The sequence below is a fragment of the Chlamydotis macqueenii genome, chromosome 2, assembly GCF_036417535.1.
Source record: "Chlamydotis macqueenii isolate bChlMac1 chromosome 2, bChlMac1.mat, whole genome shotgun sequence".
Taxonomy (NCBI): Eukaryota; Metazoa; Chordata; class Aves; order Otidiformes; family Otididae; genus Chlamydotis; species Chlamydotis macqueenii.
In genome coordinates, this window is record NC_141557.1 from 124,555,355 (window position 1) to 124,582,120 (window position 26,766).

The window sequence follows — 26,766 nt, forward strand, 5'->3', positions numbered from 1 at the left end:
AGCGATATGAAGATGCTTCATAGGAATTTACCCCCAAGTGATTTAGAAATATAAGTGTTAATATCCCAGCTGCACACTAAAGAGATTTAAGAGCATGGTTTTAAAGGTGACATTCAAATGCTGTTTTAAGAGGAGTGATAAATGCTTGTGCTTTTCCTCTCGCCTCTGCTTCATGCTATAGAAGGTCCTCTTGACAATGGCTACAAGAAATGTAATAAATGTGCTGATATTTTCTCCCTAAAAGTTGTCTGGGACAAATTGCCTTCAGTTGAAATAGTCTGGTCTGGCATCTTGTGTCCAAAGTGACTGAAAGCATCCCTCCTCTGCAACAAATGCAAGATGTGAAAGTACGAACTTGTAAATCTTCTTTTCTTTGATCACTGATTAAGGACGAGTTGGTATCTGCAAGTACAGCTGGTACTAAATTACAACAAAGATGCAAGAATAGTTGGTTTCATTTGCTAGGTAGATGGGCTTCCTTGACTATCACCTTAAAGTTTTTGTCTTGAGATACAAGACATAGCATTTAAAATTCTGGTCCTAAGAAGGAAAGATAGCATTAGACTAGTTTTGATCATAACAAACAGAAGCAAACAAAATCTTTCAAGTTGTTGCAGGGAGAGGACAGGGGATACACTTCAGGACATGCTTGTCTTCCCTGGGAAAAACCTAAACAGGAACTTTGCTCAATCTACTCTGTTACTATGTGTTGCTTTTTTCTTTTTTTTCCCCCAAGTACAAGTGTGTACCTTGTTAGGTTAGCATTTTATTATTTAAATTATTTTGCCAGTACTCATTTTCCTGAATGAGTTTTCAAGATTGTGATTTTGGAGAGAACAAAACCTCAGTGTGGCCTCCTAAAATGCAGTAGTTGCCGTTAGGAACATGATTGCCTGAAGATGAATAATGAACTCCAATGATAGTGTTCCCTGTTGTCATCACAAGAGAAATGAGGGTATGGATTGAGAAACCTACCCTATCATAGAATGAAGCTTTTGAATTTAATTTTCTTACACAAATTGAGCATATAGTTTTGCTTAAATGGGAAGAAGCATCATGTCTTTCAGTTTACTACTTCATTAAGTGAAGATAAACTGTGCATCTAAAAAATATTTTTTTTTTTCTTTCTAAAAGTTAAGTGTTGGCATTTGGTACATTTTGGAGGGTCACCTCTGTGTGTGTTTGAAAAAATCTGTTGTCCATATAGCTAACTTTAGTCTGTCACAGGACTTAGTGCTTCTGCTTGCTCATCTGATTACGCAGCTCAAGGGAATAAGGTTAAGGACATGCTGTTGGTAACTAGAGCGTTTTCAGGGCTTTAGTTCGGCAGATGGGCTGCTTGGCTATATTCATACATCTGCCTACCTGCTGTGGCAGCTGCTGCTGCTGCATGTTGTGTTCTTTTGTTCTGTTCCACCCAAGAAAGGAGTGCTAGGAAGTGTAGTGAATGGATTAATTTAAGGTTAAGGCTAGTGTTTTGCTTGCTTCCTAATTCTTTATTGCAATAAAGCTTCTGATAAAGCTAATGAAGCCTTCGTAAAGTGAAATAGATTTTTAAGATGTGTTTCAGGGGCTGAAACTAGCTGTTGTTTTCTAAAAAACAATCAAGTATGTTTTCTTTATATTGCCTGACATTATTTATTTCAATATCTTCTTCTTTTTCTCCCCCTTTCTTTGCTTTTTTCTAGGAGCAGTAACCAGACTTTGCCTGACACTGCGTGGTCCAAAAGAATTAAGGAAATATGGAATGACATGAAGGAGATTAGTTGAGGATTAAAGGCTTTGAGGACAAAACACCTCACCGAGGTGAAGCACAGACTAGCATTCTAGTTGTAGCTCTGAGGAGCTGTGTGCTGAAAAAAGATGGCAGATCCAGGAATGATGAGTCTGTTTGGAGAAGATGGGAATATTTTCAGTGAAGGGTTGGAAGGTCTTGGAGAATGTGGATATCCTGAAAATCCAGTAAATCCTATGGGGCAGCAAATGCCCATGGATCAAGGATTTCCCCCTTTACAGTCATCTCTTCATCATCCCCCTGCAAATCAGAATCAAGCCAAGTTGACCCATTTTGATCACTATAATCAATACGAACAGCAGAAAATGCACCTGATGGATCAGCCGAACAGGATGATAAGCAATGCCCCTGGGAATGGTATAGCGTCTCCTCATTCGCAGTATCACAACCCTCCAGTTCCTCAGGTTCCTCATGGCAGTGGTGCTGGTGGTCAGATGGGAGTCTATCCCAGCATGCAGAACGAAAGGCACGGGCAACCCTTCGTAGACAGTGGCTCCATGTGGGGACCACGGGCGGTTCAAGTGCCAGACCAGATAAGAGCACCATACCAGCAGCAACAGCAGCAGCAGCCGCAACCGACGCAGCCGCCACAGGCGCCCTCCGGACCCCCTGGGCAGGGCCATCCTCAGCACATGCAGCAGATGGGAAACTACATGGCTCGTGGCGATTTTTCAATGCAGCAGCACGGTCAGCCGCAACAGCAGAGGATGAACCAGTTCTCTCAAGGCCAAGAAGGCCTTAATCAGGGAAACCCTTTCATTGCCACCTCAGGACCTGGCCACTTGTCTCATGTGCCCCAGCAGAATCCCAGTATGGCACCTTCTTTGCGACACTCAGTCCAGCAATTTCACCACCATCCCCCCACTGCTCTCCATGGGGAATCAGTAGCCCACAGTCCCAGATTCTCCCCTAATCCTCCCCAGCAGGGTGCTGTTAGGCCGCAAACACTTAATTTTAGTTCTCGGAGCCAGACGGTACCCTCACCTACTATAAACAACTCAGGGCAGTATTCTCGATATCCTTACAGTAACCTTAATCAGGGATTAGTTAATAATACAGGGATGAATCAGAATTTAGGCCTTACAAATAACACTCCAATGAATCAATCTGTACCAAGATACCCAAATGCTGTCGGATTTCCATCAAACAGTGGTCAAGGACTAATGCACCAGCAACCCATCCACCCTAGTGGCTCACTTAACCAAATGAACACGCAAACTATGCACCCTTCACAGCCTCAGGGAACTTATGCCTCTCCACCTCCCATGTCACCTATGAAAGCAATGAGTAATCCAGCAGGTACACCTCCTCCACAGGTTAGGCCTGGTAGCGCTGGAATACCAATGGAAGTTGGCAGTTATCCAAATATACCCCATCCTCAGCCGTCACACCAGCCCCCTGGTGCCATGGGAATTGGACAAAGGAATATGGGCCCCCGAAACATGCAACAGAATCGTCCGTTTATGGGTATGTCTTCAACACCACGGGAGATGGGTGGGCACATGAGACCAAATGGTTGTCCAGGTGTTGGCCTTGCAGATCCACAAGCAATACAAGAGCGACTAATATCTGGCCAGCAGCTTCCTAGTCAACAGCAGTCTTTTCAACAGCAAATGCCAACCTGTCCTCCCATGCAGCCTCATCCAGGGATACATCATCAGTCTTCACCACCCCCACATCCTCATCATCAGCCTTGGGCACAGCTTCACCAGTCACCACAAAACACACCACAAAAAGTGCCTGTCCTTCAGGTAAGCTACTTCCAACAAGTAGAAAATGTTTTAAATTGCCGTAAGTGCCTTTCAGGATACACAGGATCTATGATTTCAAAATAATTGCTCCTGTTTGACTCCCGTGTTTGTTACTGGTTATGTGGCTTTCTCGGTGCACAGAAGCTAAAGGTAAAATGAGGCTCAGGTAGCTTGCTAATGTCCTTACAGTAATTTTTACAGGATAATATTATGGATAGACCGAAATCTGATACAGCAACAGGACAAGCTGAATGCCTGCTTTTTTTTCTTGTGTTGGTTGCTTTGAGGGGAAAATTGAAAGCATGTGTGAGAATTGTCATTTAAACTATTAATTTTTTTGTATTTGCGACTTCGAGGAAGTAGTATGTGTTATAATGGGTTTGTTTTGGCCAAACCAAGGGTTTTTTTAAATCCTAAGGGAATGTTTTGTGGTTTTAAATTAGAGCTGAAATTTTCACGTGTGAAAAAATTTCCAGGATTAACTTCTTCAGCACTAAGTAATGCAACCGAGAAGTGATGGGGCAACAGTTTATACAAGGAGAAGACAGCAGATGTGAATCATAGTCTCAAATCAAATCTTCTGAGGCTTAAATGAAATCTCCGATGGAATAGAAGTTTTATTTTACTGAGTCTCTGTTCTGCTAGGTTTCTATGAAAATGTATTATTTCCACATCATTTTTCAATTAAAAGCTAAAAATGGTAAAACATCTTGAGCCTCTGTAGCTTAGCAGGTTTGACTACATGCTCGTATGCTAAGCTTCAGCTGAAAAAGTACCTTTTGGGATCTGTGCGTTTGCCATTGCTTGCCTCTGGCTCTATCAGTCATAATTGAAGAGGTTTTGGTGCTGAATTAATAGGTGGCCAAAATATGAGAGGCTTAATTTTATTTTACTTTTTTTAAACCAGTCAGTAATTATTGCCAACTAGCTCTGCCCATCAATATTTGGAGACAATTGTTGGAATGCAGTCACAATGATACGATGCTACAATAAGCTTAATAAATCATAAAAACAGCTGTCCTAGCCAGTGTCCCAGGCCTGTGCGGAAAGCAGCTGCTCAGCAGTCCCCTCCACTGCTGCCTGCCGGCTGCTTCTGTTAGCCGCTCCGCACAGCGTGAAGTGGGTCTGGGAATCAGATGTATGCGTTGCAGAGAGGCAGCTGACAAGGAGTGGTAGATGGAGCAGCTCAGCAGCTGGGAGAGGCTTCCACATTCCCTGTGGAAGAGAGGAGGGGGGAAGTGCTGGAGGTGCCGTAGGGTGGGGAAGCCCTGGGAGGGAGGTCAGGGGCTAAGCTGGGCAAGGGGAAGGACATTGTATTTCTGGGAGGGAGGAGGGAGCTCTCCTCTTGCAGGGGCAAAGAATATCTTCAAGACCATCTTTCTCTTTCCTGCCCCCCTCAAAATAAGCATAAAGTTTTATACCTGTGTTGGTCCCTGCTCTCCCCCCACCTGCATGCACAGACCTTGTTTGAAGAACCTAAATTACAGTTCTCACACACACGTGGAGTTGTGTGTCCCGCCTTGAGGGAGCAGCTCTTGACAGTGCCTCTTGTGTTATCGACTGTACGGGTAAGCAGGATGAAAAAGGAGAGAACTCAAGACTATATGAAGAAACACAGGAGAATGAGCAGATATTTGGAAGGGGTGTAATAACAGCATGGAGAAATCACTACAGAAAGACTGGGGCTCAGAAAAGGAAGTACAAGATATGTTTTTTACCCTGAAGATGAGACCTGACACATGTAGCAGAAAAAAAACTTGAAAGAAAATTCTGAAACTTGTAATGTAAGACTTCTAAGACCATACAAGAACAAGAACCAGTGTCACTGGGATCTTTCACAACTAGTGATGGTAGGGGTGTGGGAAGGGAAGACTTGAGACTGACTGTGCCCTAAAGCTGTGGTGTTCTTCACCGGTATTAATTCCTTGTTTTCATCTAACCATCCAGTAAACCTTGTCGTGGCAGCAAGAGATGGTTTAGGAGGAGAAGGTTTGCTTGTAGAGTGGACGGGGTTGTTAAATGTTCTTGGGACATTAATTTCCCTTTAATGAGTGGAAGTAAAACACAGACAGTTCAAACCTTACATGAGCTGTACAACCTCTTACAAAGTTCAGAACTGCAGATGAATACCTTGAACAAAGGTAAGTGCTGAAACTTAATAATTAGAGGAAAACCACATGATAACTCAAGTTATTTGATTAAAATCAGTAATTCAAACAGTTGCAGCTAGCCAGGTAACTTCCCTGTCAGCCTACTTCTGTTAAGTTTTATTTGGTAAAAGTTATTGTTGACATGCCTTTCCATTAAGTAATTAGTTTGAGACCTGACTGTAGCAATGAAACTCTTGACAGGCAGGCATTTCCCCCCTTGAAAACTTTGGATGAAATTAATATTGTTCAAGTCAATGAAAATTCAGCTCCTCCCCACCCTCTGGGGAAAAATGCAGATGTGCGAAACCCCTGCTTTTAAGACTGAATACAGAATTTGTAGCCCTCCTGTCTGTGTCGTGGTTTTGCCTTCATGTGAGTTGGCAGAAAACTGTTCACTGAAGAACAGCTATTTAAATGACTGGTTTGGTTTTATTTGTATAAAATTAATCAACAAAATGAATACAGTCAGCGAAATGGAAATCACTATATACTTTTAAATCAACAGAAGCCATCTTAGTAATTATTTTTCAGTGATTTGAAGTTGGCCTTATCATGGGAAGGCTGTAATACTTGTGGTTAACCAAATTACTGTTTTGTTTTTAGATATGTTGGAAGGAAAGTGAAGTTCTTTTGCTTTTAACTTGAAAGAAAGTGCCATGTTGATTCTAGGGCTTGTTATTTCTTTTTTTGTGTGTGTGCAAAACTGTAGATTATTTTGGCTGGGAGATAGAGCTGGTGATTGACAATTCAGCTGGTTTAGATGAATAGCTGAAAACTGGACATGAGTATTAGGACCTTGTTAGCAGTGAGTTGATGTCTTCAGTGGAGTTTGATAGATTCATAAGAAGCACCGTAGTGTTGGGACATTTTGGTTTTTCAAGCCTTCTCTTGAAATGTTCTTCACCAAAGGCTTTTGGAAGAGCTTGGTAGCCATGGTGGGGAGGTGAGTTCTGTTGTGGCCACATAGTTGGCACTGGAGGCATCTATGTTGGGCTTGTGAGCTTGTGCTTTCCAAAATACTCATAAATGATCTGGAAAAGAGTGAAAAGTCAGATGACAAAGTTTGCTGCTGCTGTTAGCATACTGAAGGCTGAGTGCCAAGAGCAGATGTGGTGAAGATCGTGACAATAATGAAACTAAATAATTAGGAGTACAACAGGAATGTCAGTCGCTTGGCCATAAGCTGTGTGAGTCAAGACATGGTGCCTGCCAGTGAAGTGGCAGGCAAAACCCTCTCCTTAGGACCCCACAGCCTTGGTGTTAGATGGCTCTCTGACAACATGCTGTGGCAGTCAAAGAAATAAAACGGTAGGAATTGTTATGGAAGTAGTAGAGAGCAAAACAAAGATTGTTACTATGTTGCTACATGTATGCATGGTATGTTGATTTGGCAAGTGCCACAGCTCTGGGTCCCTTCCTCAGGCCTCAGAAAATAGTAGCACTTGAAAAAACACAGAGTGGGGTGATTTAGAGGGGAAGAGAAGGAGAGACATGGTGGAAGCCTCTAAAATTGTGAGTGATACGGGTGCGTGAAGAAGGTGAATGTGAAACAAAGGTTGTCACCTGCTTTTGTCTCCTTGAATTCTTTTAGGGTATTCAGCAAATTATCAGGTGGTGAGCTCAGAACCGCACGTGAACATGCTGATCTTTGAGATGTTGTGCATAAAGATGCATCATCATTTGGTAAACATGAAGTCACCACATTTGGCTCAGCAGATCTGTGCTGGAAATAAGAAGTGGCTGAGTGTTTGTAAATGGGGTGCATCTACGTATGTCCAGTTCTTTTACTCTTCCACAGGCTCTATCAGAGACAAGATGTCAGGTTAGACAGGCCTCTGGGGGTCTGATGCTATGCTGTTGCTCTTACATATCGTTATTTTTGGAGAATTTTGTTAGTGATAGAGCAAGTGTAGGAGTTTTCTCTGCCAAGAATAGGCTATCTTGGGTGTGCTGTTATACAGAACTTCTTATTTACCCACAGCTACTCTGTGGGCTGAAGTTTCGAGTCCTGTTGATTAATCATGTTCCACAAATATGATCTGCTTTATTTATAGTCAAACACAAGAATACTTAAATGGCAAACAGTTATGGTATAGCCTCCGTGCTTGACTAAATGGTAGAGCTTGATGATGGGCACTGACAGTATTGAAGGACACTGAGTTGCGGTGTCCAGCTTCTTGTGGAGAAGGCGTTCATTTTGTGTGTGTAAGTGGTTCACTGCCAGGTTTACTCTGCTGGCCTTACTGTCTGTGGACACGTGACTTTGCTTTAAATCAGAAGTCGTAGCTGTGTTTGGTATGAACACATTCTTCTGAAATTTCCTGCCCTCCCTTGCCGGGGAAAAGGCAGGGAAAGTCCTGCTGAGTCACCAGCGCTGGGTCACCCCTGTCACAGGCCCTTCCTGCATCTTCAAACCCTGCATTGCTGCCTCAGTGTAATTTATACTTGGACATACCTGAATGGAGAGGGATATTAATGAAAACTACTATCAGCTGGGGTGATTTGATTCAATATTCTAACCCAGCAGAGAGTGCGTGTTAAGTCAGTTGCTGCTGGCACACTAAAATGAAGTTGACTTTCTCCTGGGTATTTAATTGTTCTAATGCCTAAGAGTAGTAAGAAGAGACTGACTTCTTACTTATCTCCTTACTGTCTTCACATAACCAATTATCTTTCAATGTATGTCCTATAATTTTATTTGGTGAGGAATAATACTATTTCAGGTGGCTAGGAATTTTCCCGTAAATTAATATTCATAAGCAGTGTCTCATAGCTCCAGAGAGAACTGTTACCTTTTGCGTCCCTTCAGTGTTTAGTTTTTTGACTGTTTTGCTGTCAATAATAAGTAGAACAAGTCCAAATTGAAAAAAAAAAACAAACAAACAAACCTTATGAACACTATTGGGTACTTTTTGTTTTGATACAGAGGCTATTTCACGTGACTGCTAGCTGGTCTTTTGGGGTACTGTATCTGCTGCACGTTCAGCAAAATCTCATGACTGCCCCTGGAAATTCTAGTTTCCCTTTTCAAGTGTTGATAGACCAGCAAACTAGTGTATATTGGCAAGATAGCTGAAGGTGCTATACTAAATGGAATTTAACACTTATAATGAACCTTGATTGATTACAATTGTATGTTATTTTTATATATAGATATGTATATGTGTGCATGTATTTATATACAATACATGTAAAAAACCTAGGCCATATCAGAAGTTGTGGAGAATGATGAAAGAAAAGCTGAGAAGAAAATCCATAGTATTCCTCTAAAAGTAAAAGCTGGTAATAGTAAATTTTTCTTAAAAGTTTACAGGCTTCTATTGCATCTTGTTAAGGCTCTGAAGAACTCCTGTATTTCAGCAATGTACGCGATGTAGTTAACTATTATTTTCCAAATAAAAGTAAAGTAGACCATTAAAGCTAGCTTTGGTTAAGAGTATCAAAGTTATTTCACCTCTGTGGAGCAGAATAATCTGTTACGCTGATAACCTTGATCCATCCATGAGCTAGTTCACATGCAGGTCTCTCAAAGGATATAATAATTAATACGAAATACATTGTCCAACAAAAGTTCATGTTACAAAACTCCTTGGATATATTCCAGTCTAACAGTTAATATTAACATGTTCAAAGGCTTGTTTCTTCCTCATCCTTCAGAAGGCTGTATATACTTTTGTAAATTATGGGTTGCAGTGATTCTACAGCGAACAGGCCGTTGGCCCAAAGACTTGTACTTCTGAGGTGGTTTTGCTATGGATCTCTTCAGTCTTTTTTACTGTTGAGGAGGTGCAGGCAACTTCAGGAATACTTCTTCCCTCAGGTGCCATAATTTGACTGTGATGAAAATAATTTGTGCCATTAAATTGTCTGCTCTGAAGTTTTGGGTAAAGCCAGTTTGCAGTATTAGCATAAAAACACAAGTCAGCATCAGCAGACTGATTAGACTGATTTTTGTAGGCTTAAGAGTTACTAGACTTGTTCTTCAGCCTGAATATGTTGAAAGTTTCTGTGATATGTTGGTGGCCTGAACATGTTTTTTCTTGAAATCATTAGCATTATCTGAGGAATCATCTAACTAGAAATATTTATAAATTTATGCTGCTATTCTGTACTTCAGTACAGTATTCTTATCTGCTGATGGTCACTTCTAGTGGGATTTGGCAATCATTTTATTTTCCCATGGTTGAACACATTCTCCTATTTTATATTTATTTGAACAAATGTAAATCTGTTGTTTCAGAGAAGCTTTTTTCATGACTGAAAGCTGATAGTCTAATGCAAACCGTAATTTCTGTATCATCATCAGCCTGCATAACTTATAGGGATGGAAAGTCGAGGCAAATTAAAAATGCTTGACTTTTTTTTTTTTTTCTTTATATATAGTGGCAATCTTAATAAGGAACAAGTTGCAGGTGAAGTAATCATTTCCTGCCTCTTTATTATGGATCCTCCTCCTGGTCTTCCATCCTGCTATTTCATGTGGAATTTGAGGCTTTTTTTTTTTTTAATTAATCTACCTTTGCTTGTGTCTTGAATGCAAGCGTCACAAACTTCCATAAGTTTGCATAAACTCTCTTTTTTTTTTTTTTTTTTTTTTTTTTTCCTCTGGGGAGAGTAAATGTCTCAGTTCCACTGTGATGGGACACCCATCACTGTGAAGTTCAATTTTTAACTTTTGTCTATAGAGATTGTTCTCTCCTTCAGTTCAGTGAGCCAGTGCTCTTCACTTTTGAATTTTCAAATTTGAGTTACCGTGAAGGAACTGGTAACCAAACAAGTATGAAGCTAAAATACTGGAATGGTATTTTTCAAAAGAGATGATCTCGCCTGAACAACATACCAGAATGGATGTAGTATCCCTTCTGTTCTGTTCTTTATTCTCTTTGAGAACTTTCCTTTCTAGGTATCAATGTTCTTTTAATTGTGTGGAGTTATAATGTACTGTGTAGCTGGTAATGTGGTCTGGATTTTGGGATCAAATAGCTTGGTTTGTTTGGTTTTTTTTCCCCCAGAGATGTCATCTATAAATATTTGATACCTTCTTTTGTGAACAGAGTTGTAAAGTTTGGTAGCTAAGGAGTGAAATTAACACCCTTGAATTTTTCACTGTGATTAAAGCATCTGTTTGTACAGATCTTTCTTTTGAAATACTCCCAAGTTTACTGGTGTGGTTTCAAGGTGGTGAAGCTGCTTCTTGGGAGCTGGTAGGAGCAGAGTAGGAAGCGTGGGCAGGAAGTGGTGATCAGGGAGGGGACGGCGAAAGGCTGAGCTGAGCTGATGGAGCAGTGCTGAGCAGTAGGAACAGAGAGGAAATGGCCAATGTCTCTGTTAAAATGGGAACAAAGAAGTTTAGGGAGTTACCCCACCTCTCCTGTGCCAGCTGCCTGAGTCACCTGCCTATTGAGCCATGGCCAGAGGTAGCCATTTGGCATGGTGGTGCCCATTACTGCTCTGGACGCTGCTTCAGGGTGCACCTTTGTGTCACTGTGCCCTGGGCAGACAGTCCACTGACAGCTTCCCAGCATAGCTGTGTGAACTCAAGAACTCTCAATATCTAATCTGCTTAAAAATAATCCATGCAAATAAAGGTGGCTGAGGTCTGGGATACAGAACCGTAGCTCCTTCCTTGCATCAGCACACCTGATCATTTGGTGAACTGGCTTATCTGGCTGGCTCGCTTCTGGCCAGGTCATGTTCCTGGCATCTCTTTCCTCTGTAACCATAGGATCATCCAAGCTGGTGGTGTGGGAGTGGGAATGCTTGGTGGGGGAAAATGGGGACTGCCTCTTCCTCTAACAGTGAGCTTTCAGGCCCTTTATACACTTACACAGCTCAAGTTTCTGTAGCACTTGTCCTGGGTAAACAACCCTTGGGTCCTCCCTCAAATTCTGATAAATTAAAACTTCCATTGGAAGTCACAGCTTTGTCTTGTTTTATTGAATTAGTGACACATAGGTCACTTTCCAGTTTCTCCCCAATTTTTTTTTAACTCTCACCTTTTGTTCATTTTTCACACAAATATAAATGACTGATTTGATTTCAGAGGTGTATTTTCTTTTTTCCTCTTCCAACTGAAGTATTTGCAGCTATTTTGTTATTGAAGAGATGAAAGGACATCCCCTTTCTAGCAAAGAGAGCCTGGCACAATTTTATTAGATGTGCATCATGTGCATTGAAATGAGAGAAGGTGCTTCCAAGACCTGTCAATGAATTGTTTTTCTTGAGTGCTGAATGGGTTTTTTTCTCTCAACGTAGAGAATTGTTTGATTTCTTAGGTGTCTTTATGAGGAAACAAAACTGAGAGATAGGATGGGTAAGTGTTCTGAGAGTGGGTTTGATTTACAAACTCTGGAATCAGCATTCTTTCTGATTTTACCAACCTTGATATATCACCTATTTACTTAGAATTTTCTCAGTTACTGGGCAAGGTTGGTAAGCGTTGCCCCTGTTTATGAAGAGGAACGTGTAGATCATGGGCATAAAGATTGCTATTTGTTCAAAACCCAAATTCATAAAGCTCACAATTCCAAGTCATACTCAAATATCTTTAATCTAAACCATGCCATCTCCCTGCTCTCCTTGTCACTCCTTCCAGTATTGCTCTTGCTTAAGAGTGCAGTGGTTTTGTTGTGTTAGCCAAGCTTAGGAGACAGCAGCTCATGTATTACACTGAGCAAGCACAAAAATTAAGAACTTCTGGGAGTGGGTCCGTATTGGATGGGTTGCTGCTGTAGAAATTTTACGTCAAGAAATCTTAAATTCTGCATAGTATTATTAACCTTTTAATTTTGGAAAATTGCAAGTATTTGTCTTCAAGAGTGTAACACTTACTTTTGGTGCTGTATACTGAAGAATATCTTTGCTGTATTGATATAACATTGTAGGGGAGTGCTAAACACTTAAATAAGTTTCATATTTCACTTTTCTATATTTTGTTAAATATAAACTCCTGTTATTTTCATCAGAGAGTTCCTTTCAAGAGGTTAACTTCAAGAGTTTCCAAAAGGAATATTTACCTACCTGAAATAGACTTATTTCTGAAAACAGACTGAATAATGAATCAGAGAAACATTAGTCAATTTTAATTGTGCTAATTAAATTATGTTTTATTATGTCTCTGTAACTCCCATAACCAAAATAACATAATGACGACAGTAACTGAGAGGTTAGTATTTCTGTAGATTTTTTGATTTAGTGTTCCTGTAAGAAAAGAGAGAGAGGACTCACAACAAGCTTCATAATATCTAGTAGTCAATATGACCTGTGTTTTTTCCACTCTCCTTTCACATCTCCTTTCACTCCAGATGGCCCTCCATCCACTTGCATTCTGGTACTTCCTATCTTTTTTGGCCTTGTGAGACTGTGATAACTGTGATAATACTGTAATTTTCCTTACATGTGAGCGCTGAATGATACGAAGTGCTTTATTTTATTTTTGGAAGAAATCTTTCTGTACCAGCCAATGGTTACTAAATATAGTGGGAGGCTTACAATATGCAGTGCCTTTTTGAATTTTAAGTGATACCTTACGGTAAGAATTTGACCCCCCAGTTTACTTGTACAACTGTCTATGAAATATGTGGTCATTAAAACTAGTCTAAAACTTTGAGCTTGATAGTTGTTACCTGTATCTCACTCAGTTTGTTAATGGGATACTTCAGATGTTTACAGGGGAAAGGATTGTCAGCTGTGGAAATCGGTATAAATGCCTACGTGGAAGACTACTTAGTTCTTAAGTTTTTCTCTCTGCTAGCCTCCTTGGAAACACTTCAGGGAAACCTGTTGAAAACTAAGTAATTCTGTAAGTAAGGCATGAGACTGATTCAGTGAATTCTTGCTATCTGACCAGGTTGCTCGTTAAGCATTTGTTTCATGTTTGTATTGCTGGTATGGCTGGCAGGTGTGCTTGAGAGGCGCTCTGTGGCAGCGGCGAGCAGGGGATAGCAGAGCAGTTTCTGCAGCGCCCTGCTGCCGTGTACAGTCACACCAGAAAGTAACTTGGAAACTGTTACTGGCGTTGAGGGGTAAGTTATAAAGGGTTGCTTTAGACACAGCTCTCTGGTTTTAATATTATGATATAAAACAAAATTTACGCCTGATAGTGCTGTAGGCATGTCTGATTTAAGACCTGCCTGTAGGGATTTTTACATTTTTCTGTATAGGTTGTGTAAAGAACAGCTGGAGCTAGGATACTAAGGATACATGCACTAAAGATAAGGTATTTAATGTTTCATACAACAGTGTTAATCAAACTGGTTGGAGAGCTAAAGTATGATTTAGACATTCTAATTAAGAGTTATCTCAATTGGTACTGCTAAATGAGGTGTTTGTCCACAGAAAAGGAAGTGTGGGGCTTTTGGCTGGGTTTTTTCTTTCTTTTTTTTGCCCCCTTCCCTCCAGTTCTAATGACACTTTCTGTTTTAATTGTTAATTTAGCTCGGTTACTAGAGGAGCTGGGAAAAAGCCTACCTGTGACATGTCATAAATACGTATTAAATAACATATTCAGAGGCTTTTTTTCATTTGTTGCTGTGACTGAAGAACTAGAGCTTGAGAAGTGTCTTGGGCTCTTTGACATAAGTGGATTTTGGGCAGCATATAGAACATCAAAGGATTTTTAACAAGTCTGTGATTTCCAGCCCACTTTGTCGTGCTGAAGTTAATAAAATACTGCAATGGAAAGGCCATTTGTAGAACTGCTGTCTTCCCACCCCAAGAGAAAAACAGAGTTGATTACTGATGATCTCTTTTGGTTTTGTATCTCGCATGTCTCCATTGAGATTTCTTTGAGCTGATAGTTTCAACCTGTGGTCCGGAATTCCCCGCGGACTACTTCTGAGTGGCCAGGGAAAGGTGATGGAAAGCAGGTTTGTATGCTAAGCAACAATATGCGTATGGGAAGTTTTTAAACAGACTTACATTTCCATTATGAGAGGCTTACAGATTAAAAAATGAGGAGGGGGAAATTGATGTAACAGGGTTCTGTGCTGTAACATAAATCTTATTTCAGACAAGATCTGCTCAGGCTGATGTCTGAAATTACAGCAGTTACACCTCAGTGTATAGCAGAGTGTAGAGACCCCCTGTTCCAGCAAAGTGTATTGGGACGAGTACCATTTAATATCTTAATCAGTGGCATAGATGGTGGCATCAAGTGCACCCACTGCAAATTTGCAGATAACACGAAGCTGAGTGGTGTGGTTGACACACTGGAGGGAAGGAATGCCATCTAGAGGGGCCTGGACAAGTTCAAGAAGTGGGTCCATGTGAGCCTTGTGAGGTTCAACAAGACCAAGTGCAAGGTTCTGCACCTGGATCAGGGCAATCCCAAGCACAAATACAAGCTAGGTAGAGAATGGGTTGAGAGAAGAAGGACGTGAGGGTACTCAACATGAGCCGGCAATGCGTGCTTGCAGCCCAGAAAGCCAAACGCATCCTGGGCTGCATCAAAAGAAGTGTCACCAGCAGGTCGAGGGAGGTGATTCTCCCCCTCTACTCTGCTTCCAGCTCTGGGGTCCTCACTATAAGAAAGTCACAGTCCTGTTGAAGTCCAGAGGAGGACCACAAAGATGATCAGAGGGCTGGAGCACCTCTCCTATGAGGACAGGCGGAGAGAGTTGTCACTGTTCAGCCTGGAGAAGAGAAGGCTCTGGGGAGACCTTGTAGCGGCCTTCCAGTACCTAAAGGGGGCTTATAAGAAAGAGGAGGATAGACTTTTTAATAGGGCCTGTTGCCATAGGACAAGAAGTAATGGTTTTAAACAAAAAGAAGGTAGATTTCGACTAGATTGAAGGAAGAAATATTTTACAGTGAGGGTGGTAAAGCACTGGAACAGGTTGCCCAGAGAGCTGGTTGATGTCCCATCCCTGGAAGCATTCAAGGCCAGGTTGGACAGGGCTCTAAGCAACCTGATCTGGTTGGAGATGTCCCTGCTTCTTGCAGGAGGGTTGAACTAGATGACCTTTAAAGGTCTCTTCTGACCCAAACTATTCTGTGATTCTATGATCTCTTCAGTGGGGAGTCCAAACGATGAGTTCTGTGTTTGGCTGATCAAGATGATATATCCTCACCTCACCTGAAAGTAATGGATTGTATGGTGCCACCTTTTTTGGAAAGAACATTGAAAGAATGAAGAAAATGTATACTAAAAATGTTACATTTGCTTTTGTATTTGAAGGGAACTGGGCATAAGTGAGCCTTTCTGTAGAGCTGCAAGTCTTGTAGTGAAAAGTGACAGTGTGAAACCACAGTTACCTGAGTTGCCTGACAGGTTAGTATTAGTAAGCCAGCTAGAAAAAGATGGCTTTAGCCTGTGATATGTACCCTCCGTGTCTGTTAACTTCTTCCATCAGAGAAACTTTGAGTAATTTGAGTCAGTGGGAATATGCTGGTGGGGCAGGCAAACCCTATCACTGTTTCCATTTCACAGGGTGGAAACATGCAGCTGGGTGATGCGTGGCCACAAACCTCCTCCCTCTTCCGCCCCCGTGGCCCTGGGCAGGCTCCTGCTGCGCTGCCTGGTGCTGTGGGGGGTGCCTGCCTCAGGAGCCCTCCCTTGAGAAGAGTTAGCACCGCTTGTTCCTTAACTCCTGCACGATCTCTTGAATGCCAGCTTGACTTCTCCTGTGCATTTGTATGTCTTCAAAAAGGCTTTGGGTGTAGTCTGCTTTGTCTTTTAGTATACCTAAAATAACCACTGCAGCTTCAGAAAGTTAACTTTCTGCATTTAAAGGACTCTTACTAACTCTGTCAAGTTAGATAATCAAAAATTCTTGTGCAGAACTGTGGGGACCAATACATAAGAGGAATATTAGCAGTACACATGAAAATATCTGCGTTACTTTAATTCTAGAAAACCACCAGTTTATTTCTTGCAAGTCACAAACACAGAATTACTTACATCTTGATCAGCGTGTTTTCCTTTTAACTCGGAAACATATTCTGTGAGTTGTAGATGCTGAAGAGGTAGGTGCTTGTATTCATAAGTAAAGCAAAGAAAACGTTGTTAGGGGAAAACATGTTATGCAAGAAAGCCTGGGCTATAAGTAGTTGAAGTATGATTTGCAGATTGTCTTGATCTTTCCATGATTAACTGCAGGAGTCTGATACACTTACTAGTAGGTGTAAATGAGACAAACTCTTGCTTCTCTCAGTCTCTTCTAAGTGTCTCTACAACAACTTGTACAAACTTACCCTGAAACAAAGCGCTCCTGTAAACCACCTAATTGCCTCAGTGGGTGGGGATGGGTTAATTAACTGCTTTGGAGGGCAGACAAAGCAGGCCAGGGGCTTCTGGTCTGGGAGCTCTCAGGTGATTTCTATGCAAAAGGAATTCTTTTTTTTTTTGAGGGAAGAATTTGTTCTAACTTCATTTATCGTCATTGATTCAGAGTCCTTGTATTAGGGATGTTGTGTGTAGGAAGCTCTTGAGGAAGAACAAGTTTTCCAACACTGAAAGAAGTGAAATTGTCTCTGGAGCTTTTTTAGTTGCAGTATTCCTGTTGCAAGTTACGGCACATGTCCATCAACTGGATAGCAGCATCTTGTGCGCTAACCCACTCCTTACAAGTGTATCACTAATACGTAAATAATGTACCTGTGTAAATGAACAACTGATGACCAGTAATTTCATAAACTGCTTACTTGTACTTTTCCCAAATCTCTTATCATCTAGAGTATCTAAAAATAAAAATTACTTCTGCATTGTTTTGGGAAAATTGTCCAAAGCAGAGAATAGAAAAGCTGTTGCAAAAGGACATTGGGACTGTGGCATCTTTATTTAAAAATTAACACTTTCTGTTTTAAGCAGTGCTGTTGCATTTTGTATGACAGTCATTGTAGGAACAAAGACAATTTCTAGTCAAAGAAAGATGTGAACATGTGAAACGTGAAATCAGAGGTTTTCCTTGGGGTGTCTGAGTAATCATATCCATAGCTGTGATGATTTGAGGATGTGAGCAAAGTAAGATTTGTAAGAGGTAATACTTAAGGCTTTTTTCTGACTATATTGGCCAGTGTAATTATAAAAGCTTTTTTTTGGGTAACCAACCTCTTTTTTCAGCTTTGAAGGTAAAACTTCTGCAACCAGAAGCTTGTCTTACCAGCCCTATTAGTCTGCTTAATAGAGATTTCCTTCCTCTAGAAAATTAAACATAAATGGTTGCTCTAAGCATGTTTAACTCATTTCTGAACTACTGTGTTCAATGTTTATCATATTCCAAAGTACATTTGTTAAAATATTTTTTTTTTTTTGCTGTGGATTTTTACTGTCAGGAGTCATTAGTACAAAGGAGCAAAGTACTTGTAAAGATTGTCTGGGCCATTAAGTTGAGCCTCCAGCTGTCACATGCACCATCTTAGGAACTACTTTTCATAACCTTATCAAACTTAAATTTAAAGAGCACTTGGCTTTTGCTTCCAGTACTCCTTTTTTGAAGTTCTTGCCTAGACTGTTGGAGCAGGCATCTGACTTTCTACCCTAAATTTATTAGTTACTGGTTTTATACCCAATTTGCTCTGGTGCCAATCTTACCCATCTTAATTCTTTTTATTTCCTGTATTAGGATCTGCCAATGTTTTCATAAATAGCAATCTATCTAAAGTAAATTAAGTTCCCTTTAGGCTTCTCCTTCAAGATAATCCGTACCTGTGTCTGAGGTCTAATTGTTGTTGATGTGGATGATCAGAATTTTGTACAGTATTGTACTATGGCACAAATATTTCCCTGAGTTTACTGAGAGCCTCTTGACAGGCACTTCAGCTTTTAAATTTTCTTTTCCTCATTGTACATCACACTAGTTGTTTATAGACATCCTATGGTTAAGTACAAACTACTTCACTCTTCAACTACACAGTTGTACCTTGTTTTATGTAAACATAAATGAATACGAAGAATCAAGGGTAATAACATAGCACAAAAACTACAGGTACTGAAGTATTTAAAGCTTGGAAATGCATATGAAATGCTAGTTAAATTTGTGAGGGCTTTACACTGTTGGGCTTAATTTCTTTGATAGTGTTTTGAAGTTGTGAGGTGTCCACAAATTTCCAAGCATATCATTTAAAACAATTCTAGTTTTATTTTAATTCTGAGTAAGAGTAAGCTACTCTGTTGCTGCTAGAGTTGCAGCTGTGTAATGCTTAAAGGACACCTTCCTTTGCAATAACATTTAAAAATACTAATTCCTCTTACTCATCTGCAATCCTCTTCCCACAGCTTGAGCTCAGGGCTATAATGGAACCTATTATAGGCAAAAGGTCTATGACTGAGCCATTGAGCCATGCAAACTCTTGGCTTCTTTAATTGGCACCATTAAATCTTTAGTAGTTTTTATCTCATAAAATAAGTATCGTTGGTGTAAAATGCATCGCTGCTGAAGATGTATGGTACCTTTTGCCCTCGGATTTCCATCAGTTGATCAACTGTAGGTGTTCAAAGGCTGGTTAATCAGACTTTTCTAGAATTACTGCTTTTCCGTAACTATTTAGCAGTGTATCTCAAACAAAATGTAAGAAAGCCATGGCAAAAATTGTTATGTTTTCAGGTTATTTTCTTTTTCTATTTAGAGACAGGAGAGGGAAAAGAAAAACCTGCCTTTCCATTGTGTTTTGTCTTCATGGAACTTATTTAACCCGAGTACTGGGTATGTTCTACATGACAGGATGGAAAACGTTAGTTCTTGAATATGTAACCAGAGAAGAACTGGCATGATTTAGCTGATTATTTTTTTTTCTGCTGCAGGTTGGTTTGGGGATTTTATATATATATATATATATATAGGAAAGTGAACATGGAAACAGCTGTAGTTTGTGAAGGCTGCCAGACATCAGTAGAGGAAATTCAAAGAACACTGAAGTGAAATGTTTGATTACATACAAATATATACATATGTAAGAAAAAAAAAGTAGCTTTTAACTCTTCTCTTGTTGTCTCCCCATGTACTTAATATGTGACACCTTAGAGCTTTTAAGTATCTATATTGCTGTAAGCATCAATGGCTCTGAAAGAGGGGTGTGATGAGGACACCCAGAAAACTGTAATTGCTTGTTACCGTCTGTAGAGTCTATCTTGTTTGTATGGACAGTTGGCAAGAAGTCTTTGGTGGTTATGTTTATATGTACTTTGTTGAAAGTAAGTATCAAGAAACAACAAAGTTATAGAAATGTTAAACTATGTGATTTAATACGCATATTTTAAGTGATTGTGTTTACAGAATGATAGCAAGCTGCAAAGCTGAAGTTAAGAAAGATCCAAAGTAGGACTGTCACTACACTTTCTTTCTGTCTGTGAAACAGGATGTAATCCATGTATGCAGCCATGTTTTCTCCATCCCCTTTCTTCTACCCGCAGAAGATCATCTGTGATATAAGTAGCTATTTAATTAATGTTTTTATTATTTGAAGTATGGCCTGCTAATTTATTTACTGTATATTATCCAGTGAACCTAGTCTTGAGTATCACTGAATCTCATGAAACAGACTGACTCTTCCTACAAACACTGTCTCTCTTCATATCTTGGTAAAGAATGAATAGCTAAAGGAGCTTTTTTTAATGCTCATTTTAATTTTAATCATAACACAGGAAAACATCAACAACCACTAATTCATTAATCTTCTAAACTTTCCTACAATGTGTTTTCTCCACTTTACCTATGAGGAAAGCAGGACAGAGGGACAGGGAGTTGCCTGAAGCCAAAGTAGTAGACATGGGATCTGGGGCACTCTAAGAGGAGTGTGTTATGCTGGGCTGTATTGCCCTAATGCTGCAGCCAGTAGTTATCCAAGTAGGTACTCTGTTGTGGTCATGGTTGGACACTTCTCAAGAAGAGGGTCCATGGCAAGTCCCCTTGCTGAAGATCCATGTTAGAAAGAAATGAGTATGTAATTTAAAAGGGAAAAATACCCAGACGTCAAAACCCCTTCTGGAAAAAAAAAAACAAAACGGAAAAGTATCACAGTGAGTTGAGGATGGTGGAAAAAAGGACAGTAAATTATCTTGCGTGACGTTCACTGCTTTTATCACAGACCATCTCCTTGCATTGCAGTCTTTCCCTTTTCTATACTTAAGTTTTGAAGGTAATATGAGTCTTCTCTTCAGGATAATATCTTAGTCATTCAGATCTGATTTAATGTAGGAGTCTCATCCATCCTGTATGCAGAATGAGGCAGCAAATCTGGAATTAACTAGGGGAGGAGTGACCCTGTATGTTGGAGATGATATTGTAAAAAGTTAAGTACTAGGAAATAGAATTTATTTCATAAGTGGCGCTAACAACATTTGTTCTTTGATTTTGAGTATTTGAAATACTTTAGATTGCCATTAAAAAAAAAAAGAAAAACTATAATAGTTTTTTTTTTTTCTTAGGGTTACAGTGAACTTTAAATATTCTATTTCCAAGACAACATCGTGTTTACACTGTTTCACTTGCAGGGTGACTCATTTGGTCGGTGTCTGAAGAAAGCTTTTGAATGTCTGCTGGATCAGAACAGTTTAATGTTGGATGAAAATGGGTTAGAAAAGTCACTTCAACTTATTTGAAACAGCTAATAGAAATAAAAGTGATAGTGGAATTTTGGAGGTTTTTTTGCTTGTGATATGGAACTTCTTTGTAACTAGGGAAATGGCATTTAGAATGTCAAAACAAAATGTTAACATTTAAATAATTTTACATTGTGAATCTCCCAGTACTAAGTGTGCTCACCTGGTCTGCAAGATAGAAACAGCAACAAGAAAGACACTTTGAGATTTGGGGTAGACAAAAAGGGTAGAGATAGAATGATTGAGCTACTGTGGATATCATCTTACAATATCAGAAAACATTTACCTAATATGGCTTTTCGGGGGAAATTCTGAGATGAGGCCCTTTTAATCAGAAGTCAGCAAACTTAAAGATTAAAATCATAAAAATTTTTTTTTTTAAAAAAAAAAAAAGTTGGTTTAGGCTGGTTTAACTTTCATTGCCTTAATGGTGCCTTATGTATTTTACAGTATTAGAAGTCCATGGGATTGGAGAATTCTGTGTGTTTTTAAATTTGTAGAAGAAAAGCCTTGAGTACAAGTTCTAATTAAAAAAAAAAAAAAAAAAAAACAAATACAAAAAAAAAAAAAAACAAAACAAAACCAAAAGACACCAGCTAAAGTAATGAATCAAAAAGATTTAATCTTTTGATTGTGGATACAGTGCGACTTCACGTTGCAGAGGGGGGAGATGGCAAGGGAAGAAAGTATTGCAAGGCCAGGTTGGATGAGGCTCTGAGCAACCTGATCTAGTCGGGGATGTCCCTGCTCCCTGCAGGGGGGTTGGACTAGATGACCTTTGAAGGTCCCTTCCAACCCTAACCATTCTATGATTCTGTGATTATTTGTCTAGTGGGGTCTGTTGCAAATCATCGAGATAAAATATTGATGAACTAAAAGTTTGTTAGCTCCAACCAAAACCAAACCAAAACCAAAATACAGTGTGTGTGCTGGTAGTGATTCTCCTGATGCTTTAAGCTAATTTTTCTTAAGCTGAATATGCTCTATCTGCAAGGTGTCCTGGTGAAACTGAAAAAAATCTTGCTGCAAACTGTGGAAGAATTCAGAATCTTTTGTTATTTAATAAAAATACGTATGAATGGTACTGCAGAAGTACCATGGGACTTAGCGAGACTTGCTTTCTAGGGACAGGAGTAAAAACTCAGGGATTTGAGTCATTTGTCATATCTGTTGAAGTCTTAAACATCTAAGGCCATTGCCCTTTTCTTGAGTTATTAGAACTTGATATATATTTATACCTTTGGGGAAAATGTGCTCTTTTTTTTCATCAGAACTTGCAGATAGGAGAAGTGATAAAGTTCTTAGTAAAGGTTCTCTATGTATTGCGTCCTCTTTTTACCAGCCTCTTAATCTGATGAATGTTTGTCATTTAAACTGTCAATAGAGACATTTTTGATATGTGCAGGCTTCTTGAACATGCATGTTTAGCAAGCCTAGAGTCTCATGAGGGGGAACTTTTAAAACAAAAATGCTGGGCTTTTGTTTTCCTAGATATGTAAGGAAGGGGTTAGGAAAATGATAGAGAAGCTTTATCTGACCTAAAGTCATCTTAACACCGTATGTTAATAAATGTACTTGCCCAAAAATAAATTCGAAAGCATTTTGCTGGTGGTTGCTATATCTTACTGTTTTACGAATGTAGGAAGTAAAGCCGTTCAGTTGCTGCCGTCATTTGTTTCTGTGAGAGGGTTTAGTTGGCAGCTGAGATCCCCAGCCTGTCTCCCGAGAGCTGACTTTCCCCAGCAGTGGGCTAGACCAGTTGAAGACCTTTGCCTTAGAGTGTCCTCAGAAGAGGGGCAAGAGACTGCCCTGCGTCAGATACGTGTAGCAAAACAGAGCGTGGCTTACCATGAGAAGGACGAAAGAACTGTTTATGACAGGCTTCCCGAGGCTGGTAGGGAGAGACTGGGAGATAAATAAGCTCAGAAGAAAGGACGTGATGGTGCATGCACACAAGTGTGGCACATAGTCATGGACATGAATGTATAAAGCTGAGTTTGAGGAGTTTCTGGCACAGGCACGATGTGAAAAAAAAATACATACGCACGCAGTGGTGCCAAGTAAACAGATTAGGGAACTAACGCATTTATATCCACGCTGCTCCCGTCTGTGCTCGTCTCTGCTCCTGGTGTACTGCCTTACAGTCCTTTATTACAGTTTGGTCGTTTTGATTCATTGCTGAAAAGCATTTTGTATTGTCCTTACAAGCAATGGACTAGGGCGCACAGGATGTCTGTCAAAGAGGTGGTATTTCTGAAGCTGCTATTTACTTGATCCTTAGACACTGCAGAGCAGGCAGGAGAAATAAAAATTTCCTGGCTTGCTAGTCTTTGACTTCATCTAGTTAAAAAACCAAACCAAACCAAAAAAAAAAAACAACCCAAACATGCTGCTTTTGTTTTTCTCCCTTTCTTAGATTAAAGTGCGCTTTATTTGATGTAAAGTATGAGAAGATGAACTGTAGTTTATTTGAATTCAGATAAAGCATACTCTGCTAGAGGTTTTGCAAATCAAAAAAAGAGGTATCACATCTGAATTTACGTATACACCATATATTTTTATGTTGCTAATTCTATGTATCTCTTACGTAAACGCATAAGATAGAGAGAGATATATATATATATATCTTACTAGCTTTCACCTTGTATTTTTACAAACATAGCCTGTTAAATAAGTTTTCCTGTTAACTCTTTTGGAGGTTAAAAGAAGTGGGAGGAAAAAAGTACCAGAATAGAAACGCTTTTTCTATTGTGGCATGTAATGCTTTTGCTGTTGCTGCTGCTTGCAGCAGTGAAAGCACGGATGGAACTTTTTCAGTTGTCTGCAGTCAGAAGAAGCAGCGTTTGCACCGCGTATGCTGGTCTTTGATTTTTCTCCTTAGTCATAAACCTGATGATGTTTGCTCTGTGTCACACTGATTTAGATTTGATAACAGTGTGTATTGATAGAAGTAATGTCAGCTAATTAAGGTTCCTATTAAAATCGTGCTCCGAGTGACTTTAAATCTTCTGCAGAAAAACAAAATTTTAAGGGACATTTATTGCTTTAATTACCACGGGCAAGCTGTAAGCGCTTAATACACAAAGTCAGGACTGTTTTGTTGGGCTTTCTTTTTCTGGGTAGGGGACAGCATGTTAAGTAGGAATCATAGTTGGTACCAGAGCATTGTAACCTGTGGGTGATGGCAATATGGTGTGATGCAGGAATGGGCTACCCTTCAGAGAGGATGGATCTCTATGTACTTGACGTTCAGTCACTGAACGAAGGGAATTCTGCTGGCAGAGGGAGGAGGCTGCATGTGCAGGGCAGTGCACAGGCATGGCTGTGAAACGTGCCCAAGAGAAGGGAGGATGTTCGCATTTTACTATTTCAGAGGAACTGCTTTGCTTTCACAGTAGAGCTGAAGGGCCGTGGGGAGCGTGGAGGCAAGCCCAAGAGCAACAGCTCAGCTTGTATATGTGCTAAAATGTTAAGTTAGTCTTTATAATGCTTATGTATTTAATAATAGCAGTTTCAATGGTACTGTTTTGGTTGAATATGTGAAGGTGTTTCCTCTCCTATTCCCCCTTTCCTGGAGATGTTGAAGTATTGTATTAGGTCCTCTGGAAACTTTAATCCTCACATGTTTTTAGTTTTGTGTGTGACTTCCCTGTCTTGCCTGGAGATATGCAGCCACCACCTTTTTTAGAGGGGCTGGAAAAGACTGGTGGTAAACCTCCTGGATATTCTCTAATCCAAGGAATTCTCTGGTAAGCACTAGGTATCTTGATAGCTCTACCTGGGCGTAACTTCACAGACGTAACTTCACAAAGATGATGTCCACATCTTTATGTATAGGTCCTGCTTGGTGGAAGTAAGGTGTTAAGAAAAAGATGCTTATGAGCCATTTTACAGCAGGACTCTGGCTGATCTGCCTGTCACACTGCATAGCATAAGCCCTGCAAAACTTCTGTGGTAAAACTCACGTTGGCATGTTTCTGGCACGTCTACTGCTTGGTAATTGAGGGTGCACAGAAGTGAGGTTTCCTTTGACTATGGTTGTGCAGGGAAGGCAGTCTTGAGGGTAGATGAGCTGTCAGCAAGAGCAATAGGGCTTTTGCCAGTAGAATTTGGGACCTAATTGTCTCACCCTTTCTATGTGTCTCTACAGCTAGAGTTAGTAAAAATTTGCCAAAATTGTGAGTCCTTGACCAGTCTAAGTGGTGATGATGTGGAGTGGAGGGTCAGGCTACTGTTGTGTAATATTTAGGATTTGCCCTGGTTGCATTAGGAGCAATCTTATACTGCTGTCTAAGCAAAAGAAGTGTTAATGAAATATTTGTCTTGTGGACATCACACACACACATCATAGGGGTGGCATTTGTCTGAGGTTGTCTCATCAACACTGATGTCAATTCTGATGGCTGGGCAGCAACCTAAGAGCTCTCTTACGGGATGAGTTAGTTGCTTTTGAGCTGCGAACAAACCATCAGCACTCATTGCACTGGCTGATATTCCATAGGCTTAGTAGTATCTCTCACTTCGTGTGAGCATGAAACAGTGTTGCTACATATGATTACCGTAAAATATAATGGGATGTTTGCTTTTTGGATGGCCACATTAGTGTCTTTCATATTTTGTAATTGTGTTATTCCACAGAGTACATGACCAGAAAATAAATAATTCTAATACTGTAGCTGTGCTGAGACTCAATTAAATAACTCTCTATTTTGTATCATGTTTTTATTCTTCCACGTACAGTAACTGGGTGATATTTTCAGCTTCACCAAGTCAGCAATGAATGTACTTTTGCAGTTGTGGCTGAGAGCATTAAGATTGGTTTTAATCTCTTCCACTCCACTGTTAGGAGGCTGCTGGAATGAAAATTCTAGTTCTGATTCAGAGTTTTTCTGAAAACTTTGGATCAGCAGGTTTTAACTTTTTAATAGTTGCACTTGTTTTTTAAAGATGGGTCTCCATTAGTAGTAACAGAGCAGAAAGACTTAGGATGGTCTTAGGATATTCTAAGAGTTGCTTAAGAAACAAAATGGTATTGCAGCAGCACTTCACTAAAACATGAGCTTTTTCCATGCAAAGTCAAGTTATGTCTTGCTAAGAAGGTATTAAGAGAGTTTTTGTTTTCCATACATTTTCGTCTTTGTTTTGTAGACATTTGGCAACAGATTTATTAAACTACAAGATTCCTGTTGAGTCTGTTTGCAAAATGGACTTGTTTCATTCTCGTCTGGTGTGATGCCTTTCCCTTTATTGCGGAGAAGATCACTGACAACACTTTATAGTGTATAAATGCTTTGGAACTACAGGGGTTTTTTTAGAGGAGTTTCCGAAGTACTGAAATCCCAGTTGTTTCTAAACAGCATCATATTGCCCAAAATATGTCAAGGTAGTACTAACTATTTTCATATGGTGAAGTAAAAGAGACATACACATCTTCAATTCAAGGCATTAGTTTCACAGAAAAGGGAAGGGATCATCATTCACAATGAAGGAGAAGAAAATGATTGGTAAAACAGATACTGGAAAGAATTATGG

The 26,766-nt window shown here is 39.9% G+C and overlaps 1 protein-coding gene across 2 annotated transcripts in view; it reads left to right on the forward strand.

Annotated features, from left to right (window-relative positions):
* The window catches only part of CHD7 (chromodomain helicase DNA binding protein 7), a 133,482-nt gene that overhangs the window by 40,710 nt on the left and 66,006 nt on the right, over positions 1-26,766 (forward strand). For both annotated transcript variants that reach the window (XM_086740854.1, XM_086740855.1), the window contains exon 2: positions 1,689-3,546. In XM_086740854.1, coding sequence (XP_086596980.1) covers positions 1,864-3,546 — 1,683 coding nt within the window. In that variant the 5' untranslated portion in view covers positions 1,689-1,863. The remainder of the gene's footprint in view (positions 1-1,688; positions 3,547-26,766) is intronic.